Source organism: Branchiostoma floridae, unplaced genomic scaffold (genome assembly GCF_000003815.2).
Source record: "Branchiostoma floridae strain S238N-H82 unplaced genomic scaffold, Bfl_VNyyK Sc7u5tJ_1495, whole genome shotgun sequence".
NCBI classification, from domain to species: domain Eukaryota; kingdom Metazoa; phylum Chordata; class Leptocardii; order Amphioxiformes; family Branchiostomatidae; genus Branchiostoma; species Branchiostoma floridae.
Window position 1 is genome coordinate 756,705 of NW_023365730.1, and position 23,732 is coordinate 780,436.

Genomic DNA, 23,732 nt, shown 5'->3' on the forward strand with positions numbered 1-23,732 from the left:
TAGCCGTACAGCTTTATTTTCTTCTTTTCTATTCTCTATACTTTTCTATACTCTGACCACAAATATTCGGAAACATATATCCACACGCACACGCACGCGCACACGCACACACACGCACACGCCCATACACACACAAATGCAAACACACACGCAGTTTGGCAATATCCCCATTTTTTTATCGAGGTATTCAAAAAGATAACTCGGACACAAACAGTTCAGCCTATGGCTGCTATGTATCATTTTAGTCAATAAACTATTCACTCATTCATCCATTCAAACATAAACGTACAAACTGTTACCATTAAAATCTCATACTATTGCGTATTGAAATTGTTATTCATTTATCAGTGTTTTATGTACATGTACGTCAGCTATTTGTTATGAATACACAGTTCAGCCTACGCCTAGCGCTAATATGTATCATTTTCGTCAATAAACCATTCACTAAATTAAACTCATCCATTCATAACAAATGTACAAACTAAGAATCAAAAAGTAAGGCTAGAACTACTTTTGAGTGGATAAAAGGAAATACACGAAACAAACATGAAAGTAAGAAAAACGTTAATGCAAACAAATTTATTATATAATCAAGAACAATCTATAATTGTTACCTAAGGTAAAAAAACACATCACAGATACAGAAAAGGGAACTAAAACGCGACAATGGCACAAACATACGAAGAAATGTCAATCTTTTACAAACATATGCAGGTGCAATTCATTTGTTATCACTGAATGTATAACTTCTGAAGTAAAATTTGCTAAAGCGATGTTGTCGATTTGCAAAACACTAAATGTAAGGCATATCTGACGGTACTAGGCTGTCTTCTCTTCACTCTGGGAATCTGTGAAAATAAACATTGTTTTGATTTATAATAAATGTAGTAGATACACGATGTAAAGAGTTAAGCAACGACAACCTGTTTGTACATATACATTGTAATGACAACCACAGACAACTTTGTACAACACAAGCTCTGTGAGTACACATGTTTTAAGAAAAGGGAAGAGTCATGTAAACGTTAGATATAGTGATAGCTTAGTTGCAGATGTATTGTTTATTCAATTGTAATACCACATGTTATAGTACTTAGTCTTTATAATTAGTATCCCATCATGGGATTTGCTGCATTTAGCCCACATGGGCAGGAACATGCAAATAAAGATCATTCAATAAATATCTAATATACATGAAATGTTATATCATACATATTACTATTGTGTACAGAAATGTAAAATGATCATGAGTATGATCATATTTAAACATGAGTGTTAATGTAACTCTATTATATTCTTGGAAATATACTTGCCTAGGCAAAGCATTTTTCAGACATGGACTGGAGTTTGGAATTGGATTGCTTTTCCATTTATTAACAACATTTTCGTCTACAATAGCTTAAAGGTCTCCCTTTATTTGTAGGGATCATTATGTCAAGCAAAGTCTAACTGTAATTTCCCACAAATTGAATGTAACCAAATTTTCAACTGAACCACAAATGTTGCAACATGAATGAAAGACTGTCCATTTACATCATGGTTTTACAAACATCACTGGTTACCCCAAAGTTTTGACTAAGGTGAGCAATCCACAACTTTATCTTATGCAGGTAGTAAAAAAAAGACGCGCCATACACTTTGTGCAACTTTTCTCCACTTGTAATCGAGTTATATGTTCTATCTGCATAAAGCAAAATGGTGGATTGATCATTCTTTGAGAAAGACTGGATCTTCTTTGACAGTGAAAACTTTGGGTACTGATAAGTCCATTTTTTGTGTTGGAAATTTATTGTCCATTCTCAACCAAAAATTTTAGAAAAAGTACGTAGGGCTCTTTGTCTTTCTTTACTTCCAAAAAAAGAAGTCAAACCCAAACTATCTCGATAAAGCAGTATTCAAGTACATGCATATCCCCTATCTTTGTTTCTACCATGTAATTGCAATTATGTCATACGTATGACGCGAAAACGTTCGATACAGGTGTTCTGGACCGGGTGATAACTTCCGTACCACACAGGTTCGAAAGTTGTATCACACAGGCTTCCTTCGAGTAAATCGAACCATTTCGAGTGGACCAAGTGTGGCACGGTTGGCAATTCGAATAAGCTGATTCGGACGTTGGAACATTGCTGTTGTATCACTTTTTGTTCGAGGGCACCAAATTTGTCCAACTACTGGCGCATTTCGCATCACAACATTGGTTTTCTCAGGTGGGTATGACATAAATAAAATACAACACGGTGTATTCCGTATCACCCTTGGTCCCAGCCCTTCGGCCGTCGGGCGATCCAACCCGCGGTCGGGCTGGTACCTCGGGTGATACGGAATACACCGTGTTGTATTCTGTATTTAGCCTACGGGCATGAACTTACAAATACACTTTCTATTACTCACCTGTAAAGTTATTGTCCATCCACCTGTCTAACCATGGTGGGGCCTCCCACGCCCGTGACCTCCGTGACGTCCGTGACCTCTGCGTCCACCACGGAAACGACGTCCTTCATGCTCATCTGTGTTCGCATTTGACACAGGAAAAAGATTTCTTTAAAATGACTCAAGAGTCAGCATGGAATCCAGAGTTTTTCTATTGTTGAAAAAGCATGAATCTTTTATGATCTAGTATATATGAAACATTCACAGTAGAAGCTTTCGAAAACGTCTGACATCAGGGTTGTAGCCGGCCTGAAATCATTTTCAGTCCCCTTAATTTTGAATGGGAACCCTATCGAGCACCGAAGGCATGGCGTGACATTGCGCATCATTTCTATGGGGTCTGGGTCCCAGAAAATTTTTAAATCAAGACCCCCTCAAACACTATTTCCTGCAATTTGACGTGCAAATTTTGCTTGTAAGTTGTATACTAAGCTGTTCAATGGCATCTGTTTTGGTGAAGATGAAACACATGGGTTTCAGTTTTCTTTATATCTTTACATATCAATTTTTATCTGTCCCAGGGGACGGAATGGGGAAAACTTTTTTCAGTCCCCAGCTGCAAAATTCCTTCAAAGGACTGAAGGACAGGTGCTGGCTACAACCCTGTCTGATATATAATGATACACATGTATAGCAGAAGCATGAGTTCAAGTAGAAAAAGGTTAAAAGTACTAGTCCAAAGATCTGCTGCTAAACATTAACATAACATTGTTTGACTGCTTTATATTATATAGCTTACTCTTTTTATTTTGCCATTTGCTGTCTAGTGGCATAAAAACATCGAACCTTTTCCATAATTGCAGATAATTTCTATCGGACACTAGATTTTGTACTTACCGCTCTCTTCAGAAGAGTCTGTGTCTTCCCCTCTCATCCATGGGGGCAGCTTTGGATGAAAGTTAAAAAGATAATTTGTCATTACATGTCTACATATTGTTGTTAGGACACACAAATAACTGTAACTTGTTGGGTCGCCTCCATTTCTGTTGGAGCAAAGTACTATTTCCCAACATATTCACATAGAATCACCGGGTCATTCGGTTTCAATGGACAAAGTTAAAATCTTGGACATAGTGTTCTATCTGCATAACGTGACATCATAACAGCAGTAAATCGTTCATTCCTTGACAAAGACTGGTGCTGCACATGTTCAGGCGAAAATTTGGGTGATTTTTGTGTTGGATATTACAGTTAAATAAACTTAAGTTTAATAATGACTTCTACCAACACAGATGAACTTTCGAGTTAACCAACCTTGATGTTGCTATCATCCAGATACTCCTGGAAGTCCTGTTCATACTGCTGCATACGCTGAGTGAAGTCCTCGGCGTGCTTGTACGGGTTGTAATCGTTCACCTCCTGGTCAAAACAGTCCGAACGCTGCTCTCCCTCTTCCTGTGATGAAACAGATTCAAGAGGATATCAAAAAGAAATGGCCATAGAGGAAAAGAACCCCCGTGCAGAGTTGGACAAGACTACTAGTCCGATTGTCCAGGGCAAGTTAAAGTGCCAATCACACAAGTGCATGTCCAACCCTACTTGCCCAATTGGACAAGTTCGATTTTTCATGAGAGGGGCCTTCCTCTCCACTACAGTATTCGCCTGTTGCATGTGTCGCAACCTGAATATAGTCAAAGTTAAAGAGAATAGTCTTGGCATTTTTTGCGTATATTTTTACATAAAAAACATACATTTCTATCTTTCTTTTCCAGAAACAGCCTGACCAGGCCAGAGTTCGGAATGTCCCCTAATTGCATTAGTTGAGTACATGTAGAATCTGATACAATATATAATATACATATTATTGTATGCCAAACACTTACCAGACAGCAAGGGTGCTGAGGCTGGTTGTTGATAATCTGTTTGATCTTGGATCCCTCCAGAACCCCGCCCATCTCCTGCTGAGCCTGACAGAACAGGTTGTTCTTCTCTTCGCGCATCCCATCCAGGCACTGCTGGCACCCCTCGGAGTGTGTGTTTGTTGTTTATTGTTTGTTTGTTTGTTTGTGCAAGGAGAGTAGAAGAGGGTGACACCTACCTGGATGCTGGGGCTGGTTGAGGATGATCTGTTCGAACTTGGATCCCTCCAGAAATGTCCTCTAATAGCATTAGTTATTAATATCATATTGTACCATGTATACCATACAATGCATGTGAAACACCTACCACACAGCATGGGTGCTGGGGCTGGTTGAGGATGATCTGTTCGATCTTGGATCCCTCCAGAAATGTCCTCTAATAGCATTAGTTATTAATATTATATTGTACCATGTATACCATACAATGTATGTGAAACACCTACCAGACAGCAAGGGTGCTGGGGCTGGTTTTGGATGATCTGTTCAATCTTGGACCCCTCCAGAACCCCGCCCATCTCCTTCTGAGCCTGGCAGAACAGGTTGTTCCTCTCTTCCCTCATCCCGTCCAGGCACTCCTGGCGCTCCTCGGAGGTGGAGAGGGCGCAGCACTCGAGCGCCTCAGCCCATCGGTCATCCTGCACAGACAGAAGAACCTTATTCATTATTTTGTAAAAATGAACTGCAACAACTAAGTACAACACAGAGGTATGAATATATACAGTAGAAGCCAGTTAATTGCACATCGGATTAACGCACACTTCTGTTAATTGTACGGAATCCCAAGATCCCAAACCGGTGCAGCCCAGCTAGATAGCTTCGCATTACAGCACCAATGCGGATAATTGTACGAAATTCACAGCAATAAGCCGTGCAATTAAGCGGCTTCTACTGATATCAAAATACATTATGATATTGAATATGCCGATATGATACTATAAATGCAAATTCTAAACCTTTCGCTGTGGCTGCTTCACCCTGAACTTAAAACCAGCACAAACATTTTTCCATGACAGCAGTAAGAGACTACAGTGCATGGTGCTACCTAGGGCTGGATACCTTTTGGCTTGATCAGGTTCGAGTCCAGGTCCGAATCCAGAGGTTTAGGTTCAGGTCCGGACCTGAACCTGAACCTGATCCTCTATAGTAGTTGTCGATATCTTACTTTGTAATCTTATATTATCATATAGTATCATATTCTTATATTAGATAAAGTTTATTACACCGATATTCAGATTAGTGTACTTTTTATGCCTTTTTGTCAGTGACTACCAAGCAGAGAGGAGATTGAAAGCAGTTTTATATTAATTCAGAGAATATACTACACATAATTCACTGCACACAAGGCTATAATGTTACATGCAAAACAAACAACACCATCTAGCAAGTAAGGTTAAACTGCACTCTCGCGAGACTTCAGGCGAGAACTCGCGTTGTTTTGAGTAGAATCCAAGATGGCGGCCGGTTTGTTTTCGCCAAGCGCTAAAATTTCTTCCTGCAAGACCGCACAAATCACCTCAAAGCTGGAAAAATGGATTGAATACACGTGCAGAAGAAGAATGAAATGTTGTTTGTCCCATGGTGATTTTTTCTGGATGCGGATTCTTCATTTTGAGTAAAAATTTACCGGAAGATTTGAGGAATTTTCCACTGGATTCCTCGTCGGTCGGCCTCACGCCATGGTAAAATTTGATGTTTTTTTCGTAGCACATTGTCAATGTTGACCTAAAATTGAGCTGACAGGTACATAAAGGGACGAATATGAATTATTGTAGGCTAATTTAGTTTGATTCATGGCTATTTTGCCGGAGTACTAGTAGGATTTCTAAGTACAACAGATTTCTTGAAATTGTTCAGCCTTCCGGTCCAAAAAAAACGGTTTGCGACTTTCGGTTTTTTGGACTCGGTTCTCGGATGTTGTACCGGTAAAAACCGGTCCGGCCGAACCGGTATCCAGCCCTAGTGCTACCGCAAACTTAAAACCAATGCGATAACTTAAAGTCATTTTTCTGGCTACTGCAAAATTAAATCGCCGCAAACTTAAACGCATTAAATTTACAGTATTTAAATCTAATCTATGATATTTAATACATAATTTTGAAATTTGCAATCTTACAATTCAAAGTAACTTATTAGCTCACAGGATGTCAAACCTTCAACGTAAGACGAAACACACGTACCTTTTGCTGCCACAGGCCCCACTGTGGCAGTTTCTTCACCCAACCGTCAGTCATCTGCTCAACTTTGGACTTGAAGGCACAGATGTCCGCTTCACTCTTCTGCTCAGCAAAACGGGTCAGCTACGGACAGGAAAACAGCAATGTCTATTTAGCATTGTGTGGCGCAATTAAGTGTTAATTGTGCGGCCCAAAGTACAAAGGTCAAATCTTTGGGAAAAGCACTTAACACGACTTTCCTCACTTCACTCAGGTGAAAAATTAGTACAGGGGTTGACCCACAGGACAGAGCCGCATATGGAAGTGCGGTGTAAAGATTATCCAACTGCTGCCTAGCTAGTGACCTAATAAGTCCGGACCTGAAACCATGGCATATTCGAATATTGTTATACTGTAATGGTATGGTGCAGGGAACTTGGCTGAATTAAGTTGCGACAACTTGCGAGACTTCGGGAATACAGTAATGGCCACTATAGATTATAAGCGATGCATGTGCATCGTCTTTTTCCAGCGCAAATTTCACAATTTTTGAAGGTTCCAAGATGGTTTAGAACAAAAAGAATATATGTGAGCGCTACATTTTTTACAAGTCTGGAACTGAATCACTTGGGTTTCGTTTTTTTCGACCTGAACCTAAATGTTTCTGCAAGGTTAGTCCAGATTCGGTCGAGCGTACCAGTATGTATCTCTAGCTACAATGTATGCGGCTTACCCATTTGTTTGACAGGGACTTCATCTTGTAAATGCCACTGTGAAAATTGTGCAGTTCATCGGAGAAGTCGACATCATGGATCTCTGAGGTGTACTTATACAGCTGCTGGTCAAAGCAATGCAGTCTGAAACAAAGAAACATTAATGATTAAGGAAGAGCTTATACCTTGGTCTGTGATATAATTTTAGTTTTTGTGTGTTTCTCATGAGTTACATGGTAATCACTCCTATAGGAGGAGGGCATAATGTATTTAGCAGACAGCAGGCTGGCAGGTCCTTGTGTTTAAATTTCTGTGGGTGGAGTGCAGTTGGTCACAGATATTAGCTAATGATGTTTTCCTTGGGTTTTGCTTGAATGTGTATCCTTCAGTCATACATGTGAATCACAATAAGAAAGTGTCCCTTAGCCTATAGCTAGCTACAAACAATGTATGCATGTGTCTTGTACATGTATTTTATGACGGAGCTTTGCAAGGGAATTCTACTTGCTGAGGACCAGGTTTGTGCCTTGGTGCATTCAGCTTTATGGGGTGAATACAGTCATATTCGCGTTTTCCTCCCTACCCTCTTGCATTATTATAATGTCCTCTTGCTATATCTTTTAACTTTTGAAAATAAGAGAACCAAGAAATTAAATTGGTATGGCCTAAAACAAAGATCAGAAGGAAGTTTTACCTGCCATTGGTGATTTCGCAGCATGGGTGAGCAATGTCGACTTCACGGTGAGGGGCGTTTTGTTCCATTTGGCAGTGTTCGTCAACGGAGCTCTGACGCAGGTTGTTGAAGCACTCCACCAGGCTGTCGGCATCGGTACTGCAGCACTGCTGGTAGTTTGCTACACGGCTCTCTATGACGTCCACGAAGCTAGCGACGAATCGGGGGAGTCGCATTTGAGATGGGTTCTCCTATGAAAGGATTTCACAATTGAAAGAAATCAGTGGACCAGATTTTGGAAAATGAACAGATTATATCAACAGGTGTTCAATTGTTTTGGGGCTAAGTGGTCCAAGAAAATAAGAAGAACAAAGTAAGGAAGAGTTGATAGTCATTTTTGCCAAGATTCTACAGTCAAACTTACAGAGTTTACATGAAGACAGGGTTTCAAAATGCCAGTAAAAGTCAGATACACTGCAAAATAGATTCCTTTGTAGAAAACTGGACCATTGTTTTGAGTGACGTCTGTCACAACTTTTCACAACCAATTAGATCCAGGTTCAGGTCTTGGACCTGATCCTCTGGACCTGGACTGCACCTGAATTTTATGTACCCACCCCTACCAAGTATGAAAATTACAAACAAACAAACAAACAAATCAATCAATGACCTTTATTTAAGCTGGAATAGCCCTGTCGGCCTTAGTTCTGGGCTGAACACCCAGTATAAGTTTGCCCACTCTATTCTGCAACCTCTGCAGTCTTTGGATTTGATTTGTACTGGCTCCGTGTCACACCGATCAACTGTAAGTAATGTGAGGGAGGAAAATAGACAAACAAACAAATAAACAAACAAACAAACATACCAGCATCTGGCAGACGGCCTGCACTATCTCAGCATCCTCCCCACGTGGGGGGATGATTTTGGGAGAGCGCACGTCAATGAGATGTTTCCACCATGGTGTCCACATCTTCTTCTTCTTCTCTGCAGTTTCTGATAGAGAATGACAGTGGCAAAATGTTTTGGCATACTATAAAGAGGATACATGCATGTACTCACTCATGCAATCACTCACTCACTCACTACTCACTCACTCACTCACTCATGCACTCACTCACTCACTCACTCACTCACTCACCCACCCAACCAACCAACACACCAACCCACTCTCACTCACTCACTCACTCACTCACTCACTCACTCACTCACTCACTCACTCACTCACTCACTCACTCACTCACTCCAGTGTTCGTTGTTTGCTGTCTTCCAAGGTGGACGTTGTGAGATGTTGTTCAAGTCTGACTGCTGATCTCCAGCTGCCTCTGTCTATACTATAGAGTGTTGACTTTTAAATGAGTGCACTGAGGCTCTGCAACAAACCTGACTCAGCCTACAAATGTACCCCATATGACAGAGACTGTCATTCTCATATAGGCTGTAGGGCTGATATATCAATTAGGATTTTACCATAAAATATTGACTGAAGGAGGCCATATACACACACACCGAGGCATAAACCTGGTCCTCTTCCAATTTGTTCTTTTTTTCAGTTAAGCATTTTTTCATCTTCCTTGTTCAAATCTGTATGAGAACCAACAAATCTACCTTATTTTTTTCAATGAAAAGCCTTTGAGCTTCAAGTCTTGAATAAGGCCACACCAATTTAATTTCTTGGTTCACGGATTTTTTCATAAAAAATATGGAGCGAGAGGGCGAAATAAAAATAAAAATAAAAATTGTCAAATGGTTGGGGTAAAGGTAACGGCTAATCCAAAACATAAAGAAAAAAAGTTTTCAGCTTGATAAAAGTACAAAAACACTATTTTGTACAGTAACAGCACCTGTACCCACACTTTAAGGAGCCTATAATATAAAGGCCAATTTGCTACACCAGAAAGTTGGTGAATGGTTTCATTAATGGTGAAAATTTGCTGAGTGGTAATTTTTATTTTTATTTTTTTCCCAAAAAAATAGGAGCGAGCGAATCCGTGAACCAAGAAATTAAATTGGTGTGGCCTAAAGGTTGAAAGAGACAATCAAACTTCTCTTGTCATTCAGCTTTCCCATCATGGAATGAAAAACAAGCAACACTTACTGATAAGACGAGCAGGGATAACGTGTGCAGGTTTCTTCACATGGACCTGCAGAAATAAAAACAATTATATCTAATATTCATCAACTCACAGTATGAACTACGAAAATCTTTCTCATTAACATCTTAAGACAGAAATATAATCTAAGCACAAATGTTTTTTTTCTCTTAATTTTCAGTACTAACCTCAGTCTAAAGCAATGTATACTACTAATTATCTACTTTTTTTTTTCTATATTATGAAGCAAAAGTTCTCATTCAACAAAAAGTTTCAGCTATACAGAATGTTGTATAGTATATATTAACCAGTCCTCAATTAAGATTTATCAGGTAATACATTATTTAAGAGGTAATATATCAATTATATAATTAGTAACTGTTCTTTAAGACATTTTTGAAGTTAACTCTAAATTTGAGAAATTTTTTTTCAGACCTGGACATTGTGTTCCTTCAGTAGGTTGCTGTACTCCTCATGGTAGGGCTGGAGAATGTCGCTGTAGTCACGAGAGTCTGTGTACGGGTTGTACTCTGCACCAGCCGCCTGAGCAAAACAGTCATAGCGGCTAGAGCTCTGGCCTTCCAGCTGAAATAAATGTAAGACTGTGTTCAGAACTTCACACAGTTACTTTTTTCTGCATGTTGGAACAGTCATGAATGAATAGGGTTGTATTCTGCACCGTCTGCCTGAGCAAAACAGTTGTAGCCGCTTGGCCCCTGGCCTTCCAGCTGGAAAAAGAATCATGTAAGACTGTGATCAGGACTTCAAACAATTTGTTTCTGCATGTTACTTTGACTGTTACTGTTGACTCGACACTCTGGCCTTCCAGCTAAAATGAATGTAAGACTGTGTTCAGAACTTTGCACACTTTTTTCTACATGTTAGAACTGTTGCTGTTACTGTAACAGTCATAGCGGCTCGAACCCTCGCCTTCCAGCTGAAATAAATGTAAGACTACGATCAGAACTTCACAGTCGCCGGAGTCTGTGTACGGGTTGTACTCTGCACCACCCGCCTGAGCAAAGCAGTCGTAGCGGCTCGAGCTCTGGCCTTCCAGCTGAAATAAAATCAGTATGTTGGTAAATTCGCCGACAAAGATTTGCGCTTTAACTTTCAAGACACGCTACTGACAATGAAAATTACCTTGTTGAGAACTCCAAATTCTTGCATGTATGGCCATAATATGCAGTCACCTGGTATGGGACTGGAAATCATGTGGCCATAGCCGCGTTGGACAGGTGGTCGCTACAGACTATTCCTTTATGCTTAGGTCAATGGGAAAAATCCAAGAAACTGGCAAAAAGTGGCCGCAATGGCCAGGTGGTCGCTATGCAAAGGTTTGACTAATACAGATTTGACTGTACATGATGTATACAGATACAGAAGAATCCCCACCTCGCAGCACACTCTAGACGGCTTGCTTCTGGCAATCTTCTCCAAAGTACTCATGGAGTCAGTCACGGGCTCCTCCAACCAGACGCAGACATCGTCCACTCTCGTCTGGAAGACTCCGTTCAGACACTCCTGCTGGGCCTCTACTGTGGCCTGCTGGCAACACTCTGCCTTCCTGCTCCAGATCTCACTCATCTGCGAGAAAAAAGGTAGGTAAAGATAAACTTTAAGGTACTCAAATAGCCTTTCAAGGCCATAGGGACAGTGGGTTGTTATCTCCGGTGTCTAGGACATGGTATTTGTAGGTGTAGCCCGACTTTCTCTTCGTGACCCATGACCTTCTGCCTCCCAAACTGAAGTCAGGTACCCATTTTTACACCTGGGTGGAATGAGGAAAGTCATGTTAAGTGCCTTTCTCAAGGGCACGACAGGTTTCGAACCCAAGAACTCTGGGTCCTAGGCCAAAGACCCAGCACGTCGTTGTAGGTTAGACATCCAGGTAATAAGATACGCCAAAAAGTAGTTACTCAAGCAACTGGATATAATTTTGGAAACGATCAGACGTTTCAGACAGAATCCACTATCCTTCGTCACTGAAGTAATCTGGAAGAAACTGGCCTTTTATACCCTAACTATGACTGAAGACAACAAATTTTAGATGTCCAATAGGAGACATTGTAAGACAAGTCAAGCTGAAGACAATTTGGATTCCAACTGTTACAGCAAACAAAGACCCTGCAGTTATAAGCTTCACAGCAGAACACAATCAAGTCTTTTTTTCTATAATACCCTTGGCATTAAAGTTGACTGATGTGAAGCATTAGAAATGGGAAATTAAATGTAGTTCATCAATGCTACACAATGTACAAGATGTAAAACAGAAATACCTGACTTAAGCTTGTTGAAAAAAATGTCATCATCTACATGTAAAAGTATGATAATTATAGTGATAATGAGTGATAATGGATAAAATTTAAGAGCAATAATAAGTCAGGTCTTACATCTTTGTACGTTCCCCACATGACCTTCTTGCACTTCTTCTGTGCCATCTTCTGCTTCCAGTCGCAGTAGGTCTTGGTTGCAGTTGCGTTCATCCGCCTCCCGGTAGCCTTCTGTTTAATCAGAATAATAAAAAAAAGGTAAATTATCGTTGAAGTTAAGCATTGTACAAGAACAATATAATTGCAAAGTACTCAATTTACGTTTCAACTCATAAAATGATGTAAAAAGATAGTTAAGGAAAACTTATGAAAGACGATGTGTTCCATACTTTTCTGTATTTCTGTTCTCTGTACAGTGTTGATTATTCCTGCCTTAACATAATAACTTCTGTCATGACGCTTTGCTATAGATGTACAACTATATGAAGCACATGAAAGTACACGTCTAACATACACATGTACAAAATTAATGTACAATGGGACCCGTTCCTCATTTAGATTACATTACGTTACACCATACCGGTACCTACCCCAAATTAGCAGTATAACACATATCTATTCTTACTGAGGGATCCATGACACTCTTCAGTATATACTTCTGGGTGTAGAACTCATCGAGCTGAGCGGAAAAGTCCACGGTGTGACGGTCCTCCTCGTAGCCGTACGTCTTCTGATCCATACACATCAGTCTGGGAATACATCAAACATTACTTAAAGGCAACCTAAGCAATATCACATTGTTAAAAGTGGAAATATTCTGAATATGGCAAGCTGTATAATATTGACATCTAATGTAACAGTTACAGTACTATTTTAGCACATTTACATCATTATTTCATAAATTGAGCCGTTAAATACAGCGCGGGAATGAGTTGCACAAGGATTCCAGATCAAGTCCTTATTTTTTTTGGGTATAATAATAAGGAATATCCTCGTGCAACTTGTCTCTGGGCTGTTTTTAACCGCTCAAAGTATCAAATTATGAATGTAAATGTGAGAATACAGTGCAGTAGATGTCAATATCATGCAGATTGCCTTATTCAGAATATTTCCACTTTGACGCTGTAATATTGCTTAGGTTGCCTTTAAGACATGTAACAGTTGGGGTTCAAGGACTGCTAAACTGAAGACGCTTAACGGTTTAAGCCTTTTGGCCAAACGGTTTGCACGTTGAATTTGTGAACCTGCTGGCCCGGGTTCGGTCCTGGGTGTCAGCATGTTGTTTCTTTAAGTTACTGTTTCTACTCCCTTGTACTGTAGTTCCCAGTCTCAGCACAGCAGGGATACTTGGGGAGAAAATGGCGGTTCAGCTTCGGGCAGCTCTTGCTAACCTCATCAACGCTGTTCTACCACAAATAATAAACAAACAAACAAACAAACCTGCTGCTCCCAGTCTCAACACAGCAGGGATACTCGGGAAGAAGATGACGGTTCATCTTCGGACAGCTCTCGCACACCTGATGATAAAATGTAATGCAAATGCTTAATATACTTAAAGTTTATGATTCTTTAAGCTTTATGATCTGTATTATGTAATATATTTTGCAATTTCCCTTCAACAAAGTATTTGGTGTTTTGCCGGATAGTTCAATAATTATTTATTTTATCCATGAGTTAGATTTTAATGTCTATCAGATTCTAATGGTTGAAGATTTCTAATATACATGTTTATCCTGCTGTGATGTATTAACGGAATAAACCATTCATTCAAACCTCGTCAGCACTGTTCTGTCTCAGCGAATCGAAGCACTCGGCGCGGTCGGTGCTCTCGTAGGAGCAGCACTCTCCGAGTTGTGTCACGCGACGCTGGGTGATCTCAGCACTGACAGTGAAGTTGGACGGGACGCGGGGGGTCGGGTTGTCGGCCATGTAAGACACCTGAAAATCAACCATTTAAATGGAGTTAAATGCATTGTGTACTAGACTAAGTTTTACTGGATACTTTCGAATTTTAATTAAGCCTAGTAGACATAAATTTTATTCTTTCCTTTCCTTCCTTCTTTTCTTCCTTCCTTCCATCATTATTCTTCTTTCCTTCCTTCATTTCCCCTTTCTTCTTTTCTCCTTTCTTCCATCATTCCTTTCTTCCCTTTCTTCATTCCTACCTTCCTTCTTTTTCCTTCCTTCCTTTTCTTCCTTCCATCATTCCTTTCTTCTTTCCTTCATTCCTTCCTTCCTTCTTTCATTTCTTCCCTCCCATTAACTTCTTCCTTATATCCTTCCTTACATCCTTCCTTATGTCCTTCCTTCTTTCCTTCCTTTAGTCCTTTATTCATTCACACACTCATTCATCCCCACCTTTTTACAGATCTCCTCCACACGAATAGTATCCTCCCCACGAGGGACAAAGAAGTAGACAGAGTCGATGTCCTTCCTGGAGTGATAGCGCTTCACTGTCTTGTTGGCTGGTGACATGTCCATCATTGGTTTTCCTCCTATATAGAGAACAAAATCATTCATTTGTTAATATGACTGCAAAATCTGTTCTTTGTATCATCTACATACAATATCGACCATTTGTTAATAACATGCTAAGTTAAACCGAGGATTGATGTGTTCAAAAATTTGTTTTTTCCCTATTTGCCATTGAATACTGTAGGAAAATCATCAATTTTAAACCTGAATTTTGTGAGGTACCCACCCCTAGATTGCTAGAATAGGCACATAGTGATCAGACTTCTTTACTCACCCTTGAATGATGACATCATTTTCTGGATATAAGGGCAGCTCATCAGCTATAAAACAAAAACATTGCAATTTTTTCTTCTTTTAAAAGACCATGTTGATTTAATTATAAGGTTCTTGCAAGAGTGTACCAAGGCATAAGCCTGGTCCTTGGTCTTTGTTTTATGCTCTATGCCACACAGAGCTAAGGAAGCTCACAAAGAACAGGGCAGAGTGGAAACAGTTAAAGAAAGACTGATTAGTTAATGATTAATTTCAAATTTATGTAACTCAGGGCTCCACTGCAAAGCAGTGCAATAGCACTGAGTTGGACAACCCTAGGTAAAAATGACAGTCTGTCATTTGAGAAATAAATAAATAAATGTTCAGTAACCATTGGAGCAGCACAACTTAACGACCAAAAACTTACCCAACGAATGGCAACGTTGACAAAGTCGTTCATCTTACTGTAACAGTGTTGTAAAAGCTGAGTAGAACTAAGTGGACTACAAGTCACCCAGTAAGTGAGTTGTAGTCAGCAACACTGGTATTGAATACAACTCATACCACTGCAGAAAGAAGAACTAAAGCTAAGGGCACAACTCGTCGTACGTGCAATTTGTTTGTACGTGTTTTGGGGAGGCCACGTCCGCCACATATTTCTAAAAACGAGCAGGAGTGAGTACGTCAACGCACGGCACACAAAGTTTTGCCTGCACGTAATGTTCTACGGCGTGTCTGCATGCTCCAAAATCTGTCGGATTCCCTACGAGTTCGTACGGAGGCGGTACTTACCACTTACGGATCCCAAAAGATTGCCCACGTTTTGGCACATAGACAGCACGTATCTGCACGTACGGTGGGTTGTGCCCTTACATGTAGCTTAAGTTGACTACCACTTACCCAGCGAACAGCAACGTTAGTAAAGTCGTTCATCTTGTTGTTGTAGAAGCCGAGCTCAGCGGAGAAGTCGCGCGTGTCGTTGGCGGAGGGAGAGTACGGGCGCCACTCCTGAGCAAAGCAGGACATGCGGTCTGCGTTGTTGCTACGGCAACAGCGATGCTCCGGCACGTCCGCCTTGATGTAGGTGACAGCCTCCAGGACGTACTTGTGGAGATAGGTGCCGTTGGTCTTGTTCACTAGGGTGTCCATCCACTGGTCCTGTAGCAGACAAAGTGCAGGTATGTCAAAGGTGTCATACCAGGTAAATGACACATGCTTAGGAATGATGACTAGTAGATAATCCTCTCTGCCATTGTGTACATCATACAATGGTGGGGCCGCGTAGCACAGTGGTAGTGTATTCGGCCCGTGACCGAGAGGTCGCCGGTTCGAATCCGCCTGCCGTGTTGCCGGTCTTGTGCCCTTGGGAAAGGCACTTTACACGACTTTCCTCACTATACTCAAGTGAAAAATGAGTCGTCCCTCGGATAGGACGTTAAATGGAGGTCCCGTGTATGGGGAGAGCCATACCCTATGCACGTTAAAGAACCCCCACACGTGCGATGGTGCGGTGTGCGTTGGTGCAAATCCTTCTGTCGGAAGTTGGTGATTCACTTCAAATCACCCGGATGGAGGCCTGGCGACCTCTGTCTCGTATCAGCCTCATGGTGATCTACATCATTCACCCGGACGGGTGTGTCACCCCGTAAGGGGCGGTATAACCCGTCGTTGTGCGAACATGTGCGAACATGTATATAGGGCTCCCTTGGAAATCAGTTACTACGTTAACTGAAGGGACTACCCTAAAGATCAATAAATAAATAAATAAATAAACAATACATCTCACACGGCTAATTCAGCCTCATCTTCCAGATTTCTTCTAAACATGCACACGACAACACTGAGTTCAAGTGAACCTGCAACAGCTGCAGCTTTTAAGTCTTGTACTTGCAGCTATACAAAACTGACTTTAGCAGTCTACCAGTTTAATGCAAAGGAAAAAAATTCTGGAACAAACTCTTACCGAGCGCAGTCAATAGCAAGACAGTGAAAGAGTTTGAGACATGATCTGGGCAGGAATGGGGACTGCAGAGAGACCAGTGTCAGTACCGATTCACAAACTGATACTGATATAGCTGCAGCTAGGACAGCCTCATTACCCAGAAGTAGGGTATCTACTGGCTGTGGTTCAAGGTTAAGATTCAAGGTAAAGGTAAAGATGATCATTACTGCCTTTGAGTACATCACAGTCAGCATGTCAAGCCATGTTTTCTCCCAGATTCCGTCTTAAACACGCAATAACGCTTAATTCAAATGAACAGTTGCTGCTGTCAAAAACAGGTTAGGCTAAGCGTCTACCAGTTATGCAGACTGAGCGACAGAATTCTAACAAACAATCCTTACCACCTTCGGGTACATCTCACAGAGCTCATTCAGTCTCTTCTGGCGGATTCTTTCCAGATGCAACAGCATTAACACTAAGTTCAAATGAACTTTTGCAGTAACAGTTGCAGCTTGACCTTGCTGTACAAAACTGGTAAGGCCATCTACAAGCTATGCAAACCAACAAAATTCTAACAAACAATACTTACCACCTTTGGGTACATCTCACAAAGAACATACGACTCAACTGAGTGCAAATGAAATTGTTGCAGTTTGTACTTGCTGACTGAGTGTCCAAAACTTCTAGTCTACACAAAAATGTACATGTACCAGTTTATATGCAAAGCAACAAAATTCTAACAGACAATACTTACCACCTTCGGGTACATCTCACAAAGCTCATTCAGCCTCTTTTGACAGATTCTTTCCAGATGCAACAGCATTTTAAATACTAAGTTCAAATGAACTTTTGCAGTAACAGTTGCAGCTTGAACTTGCTGTACAAAACTCAGTTTACAAGTTATGCAAACCAACAAAATTCTAACAGACAATCCTTATTACCACCTTCGGGTACATCTCACAGAGCTCGTTCACCCTCTTCTGGCGGATTCCTTCCAGACACGCGACTCAACACTGAGAGATCTGAACTTCTAGGTCTACATGTGCCAGTTAGGTCTACATGTGCCAGTTAATATTCAAAGCAAAAATCTAACAGACAATACATTGTACTTACCACCTTCGGGTACATCTCACACAGCTCGTTCACCCTCTTCTGGCGGATTCCTTCCAGACACACGGCAGCTTCCTGAGCATCCTTGCGGCAGCAGCGCTCCTGATGGACAGACAGCATGCTGAACCTCTGCAGGGGGTCCAGACGGAGAAGAGCAGGCTCCTCAGATTCCTCCATGGAGTAAAGGCTGTCACGTCTGGAGAGTAACAACACTTGTCAATGAAGATTAGACATCAAGGTAATAAGATATGCCAAAAAGCAGTTACTCAACCAACTGGATATGATTTTGGAAACAGTCAGACGTTTCAGATCGTATCCACTATCTTTTGTCAGTGACACTGATGAGATCTGGAAGAAACTGGTCTTTTATACCATAACTTGAAGTCTGCTGGTGCAGAGTTCAGTATCTCATAGTATAAATACATATCCTGCTTTACACGCTCATCTTGCCCACCAACAAAGTTATTAATGCTATGCAGTGACAGTCTTCCTCCCAAAACAACTATACCCCATCGGTGTAAACTTCAGCAAAGAAAGGCATAACATTTTTCTTTCAATTGGTCATTTCCATCCCACTATAGAGCTGTTTTTGACAGAGGTGTTCGAACTGATGATAGAACAGGTGGTTTTATTTGTTCGATATGGTGTTCTAGAGAATGACCTAGTCTCAATCTCGCAAGAGAACACGAGACTAGAACAGGCTTGCGCAGATCATTTCAGAGTAGGGGTAGGTAGGACTAGTTCTCATATTCTTTCGCGAGATAGAGACTAGGTCATTCTCCGTGAGCAATATGGACTGTCAGCCATCGAAAATTTGGAGATATGTACCTTAAAGTTACCTTTAAAAACAGTCATTGCTTGAACAAAATTTGGAGTAAATGTAGTCTTTTATTATAGCCTTCAAATAGCAACCAAGCACTGTCTAAAAGCCTGTCTTAAAATTAAGACAGCCATATGTAGAAGTACCTGACTTTCTGGCAGTAGCTGCCTGCAGTTTGCTCGTTAAATGCTGGGGGGCGCTGTGACATCATGTTCATCTGAACGAAGTGCAAGAAACCCTGAACAAAGGTGATGTTCTGCGTGTAGTCCTTGCTGTGAATCTGCGAAGATAATAAGTCAAGTTGAAGTTAGAATAAAACCAAATGATGCAAAGGCTAATATTCTGTTCATATTTGCTATAAAAGATAACATCTAATGTTCACTGTTCACCTAAATATTTTTGTTAGAAACTTTTCTAGAATGACCCACCTAAGAGTCATTGTCGTATAAGACTAAGTATTATTTTATTTTCATTTATTATTTTATTTATTGACAATGATACAACTCATTACACGGATCTGCCTAGGTAGCTTTGGGCTGGTTAAGTATCATTAACAGAAGAAGAAGAAAAAAGAACAAAACCAGCAAAAGCATGTTTTCCGTTTGGCAAACATAAAAAGACAAAACACCTGTAAGTCGTAGCTGTTTAAGATTAGAAGAAAAAGAAAGACGAAAAAAAAAGAACAATACACCGAACAATAAACAGACGTGTACTATGTTTTCCGTTCGGGATAAACACAAAAAGCCAACCCACCTGCGAGTCAAAGCTGTACGGTAGCACGACTGGTCCAATTTTCGTATTGGAAATTACAGTTCTAGAATGACCCTCCTGTGACTTTGGCTAAGTCCAATTTTTGTGTATGAAATTACAGTTTAACTTTTTCTAGAATGCACCTGTGAGTCAAAGCCTTTGGCTAAGTGTCGGAAATATTAGTTTATATTTTAACTTTTCTAGAATAACCCACCTGGGAGTCAAAGCCGTATAAGATTAGAAGACTGAAGAAGAAAGAAGAACAATACACCTGGTCCAGTAAAAACAAGATGTTTTCTGTCCAGTTATGTTTTCTGCATAAGGAAGCCAACCCACCTGTGAGTCAAATCCGTAGCGGGACTGGTCCATGCAGGACAGACGCTCCTCCCCAGACAGCTGACAGCACGGCATCACGATGCTGCCCACCATGGGGATGGAGAAGTGGCACGTCTGGTCTATGTTCGTCAGCCTCATGGCATTGAAGCAGGACACCTGCAAATTTGGAGCGAAAAAGAAGTTGTGACACGGTGCGTGGCATAACTCGGGTAACATAGAAAGCCAACCACCTGTGAGTCAAAGTCGTAGCAGGACTGGTTCATGCATGACATGATTGTTTGTCTCATGGTCTCTTGAAGCAGGTCACCTGCAAGTTTGTGGCGAAAGAGGAGCTGTGGCATCGTGTGACGTAACTAGTAGAGTGTTAGGACAGGACAGGATTCAAACCAAGGACCTTTTGGTTCTGAGTCAAATATTATGGGATTTACGGAGAAGTGGCACATCTGGTCAACGTTCGTTAGCCTCATGGCATCGAAGCACGACACCTGTAAGTTTGTGTTGAAAAAAAATTATACAGTTATTTATTCAATAACAGGGCTTGAAAGTTTTTTAATGGGGGGGAGGGGGCTAGAATTAGGTGCACTGGTTCACTCAACCTAAAAATCCAGGGGATGGAAAAAAGTTTAGGCTGGCTAGAACACTGAAATGATGTTTGGTCCATGTTTGTCAGCCTCATGGCATCGAAGCATGACACCTGCAAATTTGTGACAAAAATGGAGTGGTGGCATAACTGGTAGTAAGAGTGTTGGACTAGAGCCTCGAGGTCACAAGTTTGATGCTCGCCGTACCTCTGATGTTGTGCCCTGGGGGAAGGCCTTCCCAGGTGTAAAAAACAGGCACCTGACTTTGGTCGGGGACATAAAAGACTACCTTAAGTTTATACCTTCTGTCTGTTCTTTGTATGTGGCAGTGCCTTGCCACATCATCCTGTCTGTCGAAAAAAAAAGTCTTGTTTTGTACTTGCAGATCATCATAATCATCATAATGATTATATTGTTCCATGCCAGTACTGCAGCCAGGCCTTCTCATTGACGCCATTAAGTTTTTCATTCAAAACCAGGTAGAGTGTGACTCAGAGCATCATGACAGGATTTACTACCTTTCCTTTATACATGCAAGTTTCTTATCGGTACAAACCAGGGCTCTAGCCAGCTCGAAATTTTTTTCTGTCAGCCAATTCCCGTTGTCGCGAAAACCGCGAAAATTAAGTTAGAAAGACGGAAATGAGACCTTGAAAAACGGGTTTTTAATGAGATTATCGTATGCGAAAGGGCGCCGACACACATTGTCAACAATCATAACAATAGCAAGACAAACAGTGTGTGGCTTTTACGGCCGTGCACAGCGTCCCCAAGCCGCCTGTAGCCTCCACCAAGGATTTTTGTCCGTCAAGGTTGACGGATTGGTTTTAAATTTTTTCCGTCACACACAGCAAATTTCTGTCAATTGACGGAAAAACGGATGCTGGCTAGAGCCCTGGTACAAACCAAAGTATTTTTAAGTTGATAAACATACAATGTAGGACAGTGTATCAGAATATTGGTTTAAAAATCAGCGATGTATATTATTATAAAATTAACTTTTTAACAAAATGTGGCGTAAATAGGACTAAATCAGGACGGAAACAGCATGCACATTTTGACCTAAACTGACCTGCTCCTCTCCAGTTGCCGAGCAACACTTCTGCAGATCGGACACGCGCTGCTGACCCAGCAGCTCCTTGTTAGGCTTCCAGCTGGGGAGGGACTTCTTAGCCCAGCCTCCCTGCTTCATGGACTTCTTGCCCCACTTGCCACCCCACTTCTTGCCATGCATCTGAAAATAAGAAGTTAGAAAGAATTTAAAGGCATGTCCATGAAGGTTATATAATAGACATTTGGGTGTAATTATCATGCCAAATTGCAGTTATTCAATAAGTAGCTGAATATGATTTTGGAAACAGTCAGACGTTTCATGTCAAATTCACACCTTTGAGATCTTGTTGTAATGAACAGAAGGTGAATCGATAAGTAAACACAAACACACACACAGACACACACACTAACACACGCACGCGCACATGCACACGCACACAAAGACACACACACTAACACACACACACACAGACACACACACAAACACACACACATACACACACGCACATGCACACAAACACCCTGTACCCACCCCTACTGTTGTACCCAGCCCTATACTTGTTTCCCGAGTAACACCCCCCCCCACACACACACACTAACACACACACACATGCACACACACAGACTAATACTAGTACACAGCCCTAACTGTCTCCCAGTACCTACCATATGGCTGTCTTCCTCCTGCACCTTCAGGTGGACATCCAGAGCAGCACAGGCACACACACAAACGCACACACATACACACACACACACACCTATACTAGTACACTAGTACACAGCCCTAATTCTTCCCCAGTACCTACCATTTGGCTGTTTTCCTTGCTGTCTTCCTCCTGCACTTTAAGGTGGACATCCAGAGCAGAGCAGCACAGGCACACACACACACACACACACACACACACACACACACACACACACACACACACACACTTATACTAGTACACAGCCCTTAAATTCTTCCCCAGTACCTACCATGTGGCTGTCTTCCTTGCTGTCTTCCTCCTCCACCTTCAGGTGGACATCCAGAGCAGCACAGGCGATGACGATGCCTTCTGTATCAGTCCCTCGCGGGGCCAGGAAGAGGGGAGACTCCAGCGGACTTTTCGGGCCGTGGCCGTACACGTCCCAAACAGTGTCCAGCTCCTTACCGTGCTGACCATGGTGGAAACCTGGCTTGCCATGTTTACTGTGGGGTTTTCTGTGACCACCATGACGACCACGACGATGACCATGGTGACTTCTACCGCCATGTTCACGATGATGACCATATCCTGTTTATAAAAAAAAAAACAAGGCTCTTAAAGTTGTCAGACCAAACTAATATCCAGGCAAATGTACTAGTGACATAAGAGATTAAGATAGTATCAAAGCTGGCTAAGGAGTACAGCTTGCCAAAGGGAGTCATCTGAGCCACTGGGTAGCCAAGCACACTCCTATATACATGTATACAGGCAGGCTTCACTCCTTTGCCATCTCTGTGCTTTCTACACAGGACATTTTCTACCCTGTCCAATTGTTAGCGGTAGGATTTGCTATTTATATGTATTAAATGATCAAAATGACCACGATGACAGTCTCATATCTAGCTTAAAAAAAAAAAAAACAGCTTTTAAAGTTATCAGATCAAACAAGCATTTCCCACTTTACCAGGGATTACAATAAATGACTGTCACAATTCTCGAAGTGATTTCTAACCAGCACACTATGTAAGTTATGGTTGCTCCCAGATATTTAGACTAACAAAAATTGACTGTATTTCTTGTAATAAAAGATGACCCGTTTTGACATTTCAACTTTGAAGTTGGTGCTTCAGGTCAAAGCCAAAGTCCGAGTGCCCACTTTATTGAGGTTTACTCTCAAGAAAAATTGTTACAAGCCAGGAAGTTAGCGATTACGCCACGAGGTATCGCCTTGAACATCAATAATTTATTCACTTGTCTTTCGTTTCACTGCATGAGGTCGCAGCCTCCGGCAAAAAGTAGGTGTACTTTTTTTTTACTATCTTAGCTCACTTCAAAGGGTTTGCCATGAATCCCAAATCGGGGTGCGGTTGATTACAAGAAATGTGGTAAGCTGAGGTGAGGTATAGTGGCAAATGGCTGTTGACTAGGGCTGTGTACCTAAGGAAATTTTAGGTACAGGTACATTTTTGTACAGGTACAGGTACACAGGTTTAGGTACAGGTCCGGACCTTTACCTGTACCTAAACAAGTTTG

General features: G+C 41.3%; 2 protein-coding genes across 5 annotated transcripts in view; both read right to left on the reverse strand.

The window, feature by feature from the left end:
• Positions 1-12,940, reverse strand: part of LOC118407879 — a 313,255-nt gene extending 300,315 nt beyond the window's left edge. The window contains exons 1-15 of one of the 4 annotated variants that reach the window (XM_035808451.1): positions 12,820-12,940; positions 12,315-12,425; positions 11,317-11,508; positions 10,357-10,506; positions 9,927-9,972; positions 8,697-8,824; positions 7,853-8,082; positions 7,179-7,302; positions 6,470-6,589; positions 4,788-4,927; positions 4,600-4,651; positions 3,688-3,828; positions 3,271-3,319; positions 2,395-2,510; positions 565-848 (exon numbers count right to left, since the gene is read on the reverse strand). In XM_035808451.1, coding sequence (XP_035664344.1) covers positions 2,422-2,510; positions 3,271-3,319; positions 3,688-3,828; positions 4,600-4,651; positions 4,788-4,927; positions 6,470-6,589; positions 7,179-7,302; positions 7,853-8,082; positions 8,697-8,824; positions 9,927-9,972; positions 10,357-10,506; positions 11,317-11,508; positions 12,315-12,425; positions 12,820-12,939 — 1,692 coding nt within the window. In that variant the 5' untranslated portion in view covers position 12,940 and the 3' untranslated portion in view covers positions 565-848; positions 2,395-2,421. Of the gene's footprint in view, positions 1-564; positions 849-2,394; positions 2,511-3,270; positions 3,320-3,687; positions 3,829-4,599; positions 4,652-4,735; positions 4,928-6,469; positions 6,590-7,178; positions 7,303-7,852; positions 8,083-8,696; positions 8,825-9,926; positions 9,973-10,356; positions 10,507-11,316; positions 11,509-12,314; positions 12,426-12,819 lie in introns of those variants that run through there. The other 3 variants (XM_035808452.1, XM_035808450.1, XM_035808453.1) reach the window with 3 other exon arrangements.
• Positions 1-23,732, reverse strand: part of LOC118407874 — a 341,762-nt gene that overhangs the window by 298,304 nt on the left and 19,726 nt on the right. Inside the window, exons 23-25 of the mRNA XM_035808438.1 lie at positions 22,489-22,787; positions 21,533-21,694; positions 19,880-20,035 (exon numbers count right to left, since the gene is read on the reverse strand). Coding sequence (XP_035664331.1) covers positions 19,880-20,035; positions 21,533-21,694; positions 22,489-22,787 — 617 coding nt within the window. The remainder of the gene's footprint in view (positions 1-19,879; positions 20,036-21,532; positions 21,695-22,488; positions 22,788-23,732) is intronic.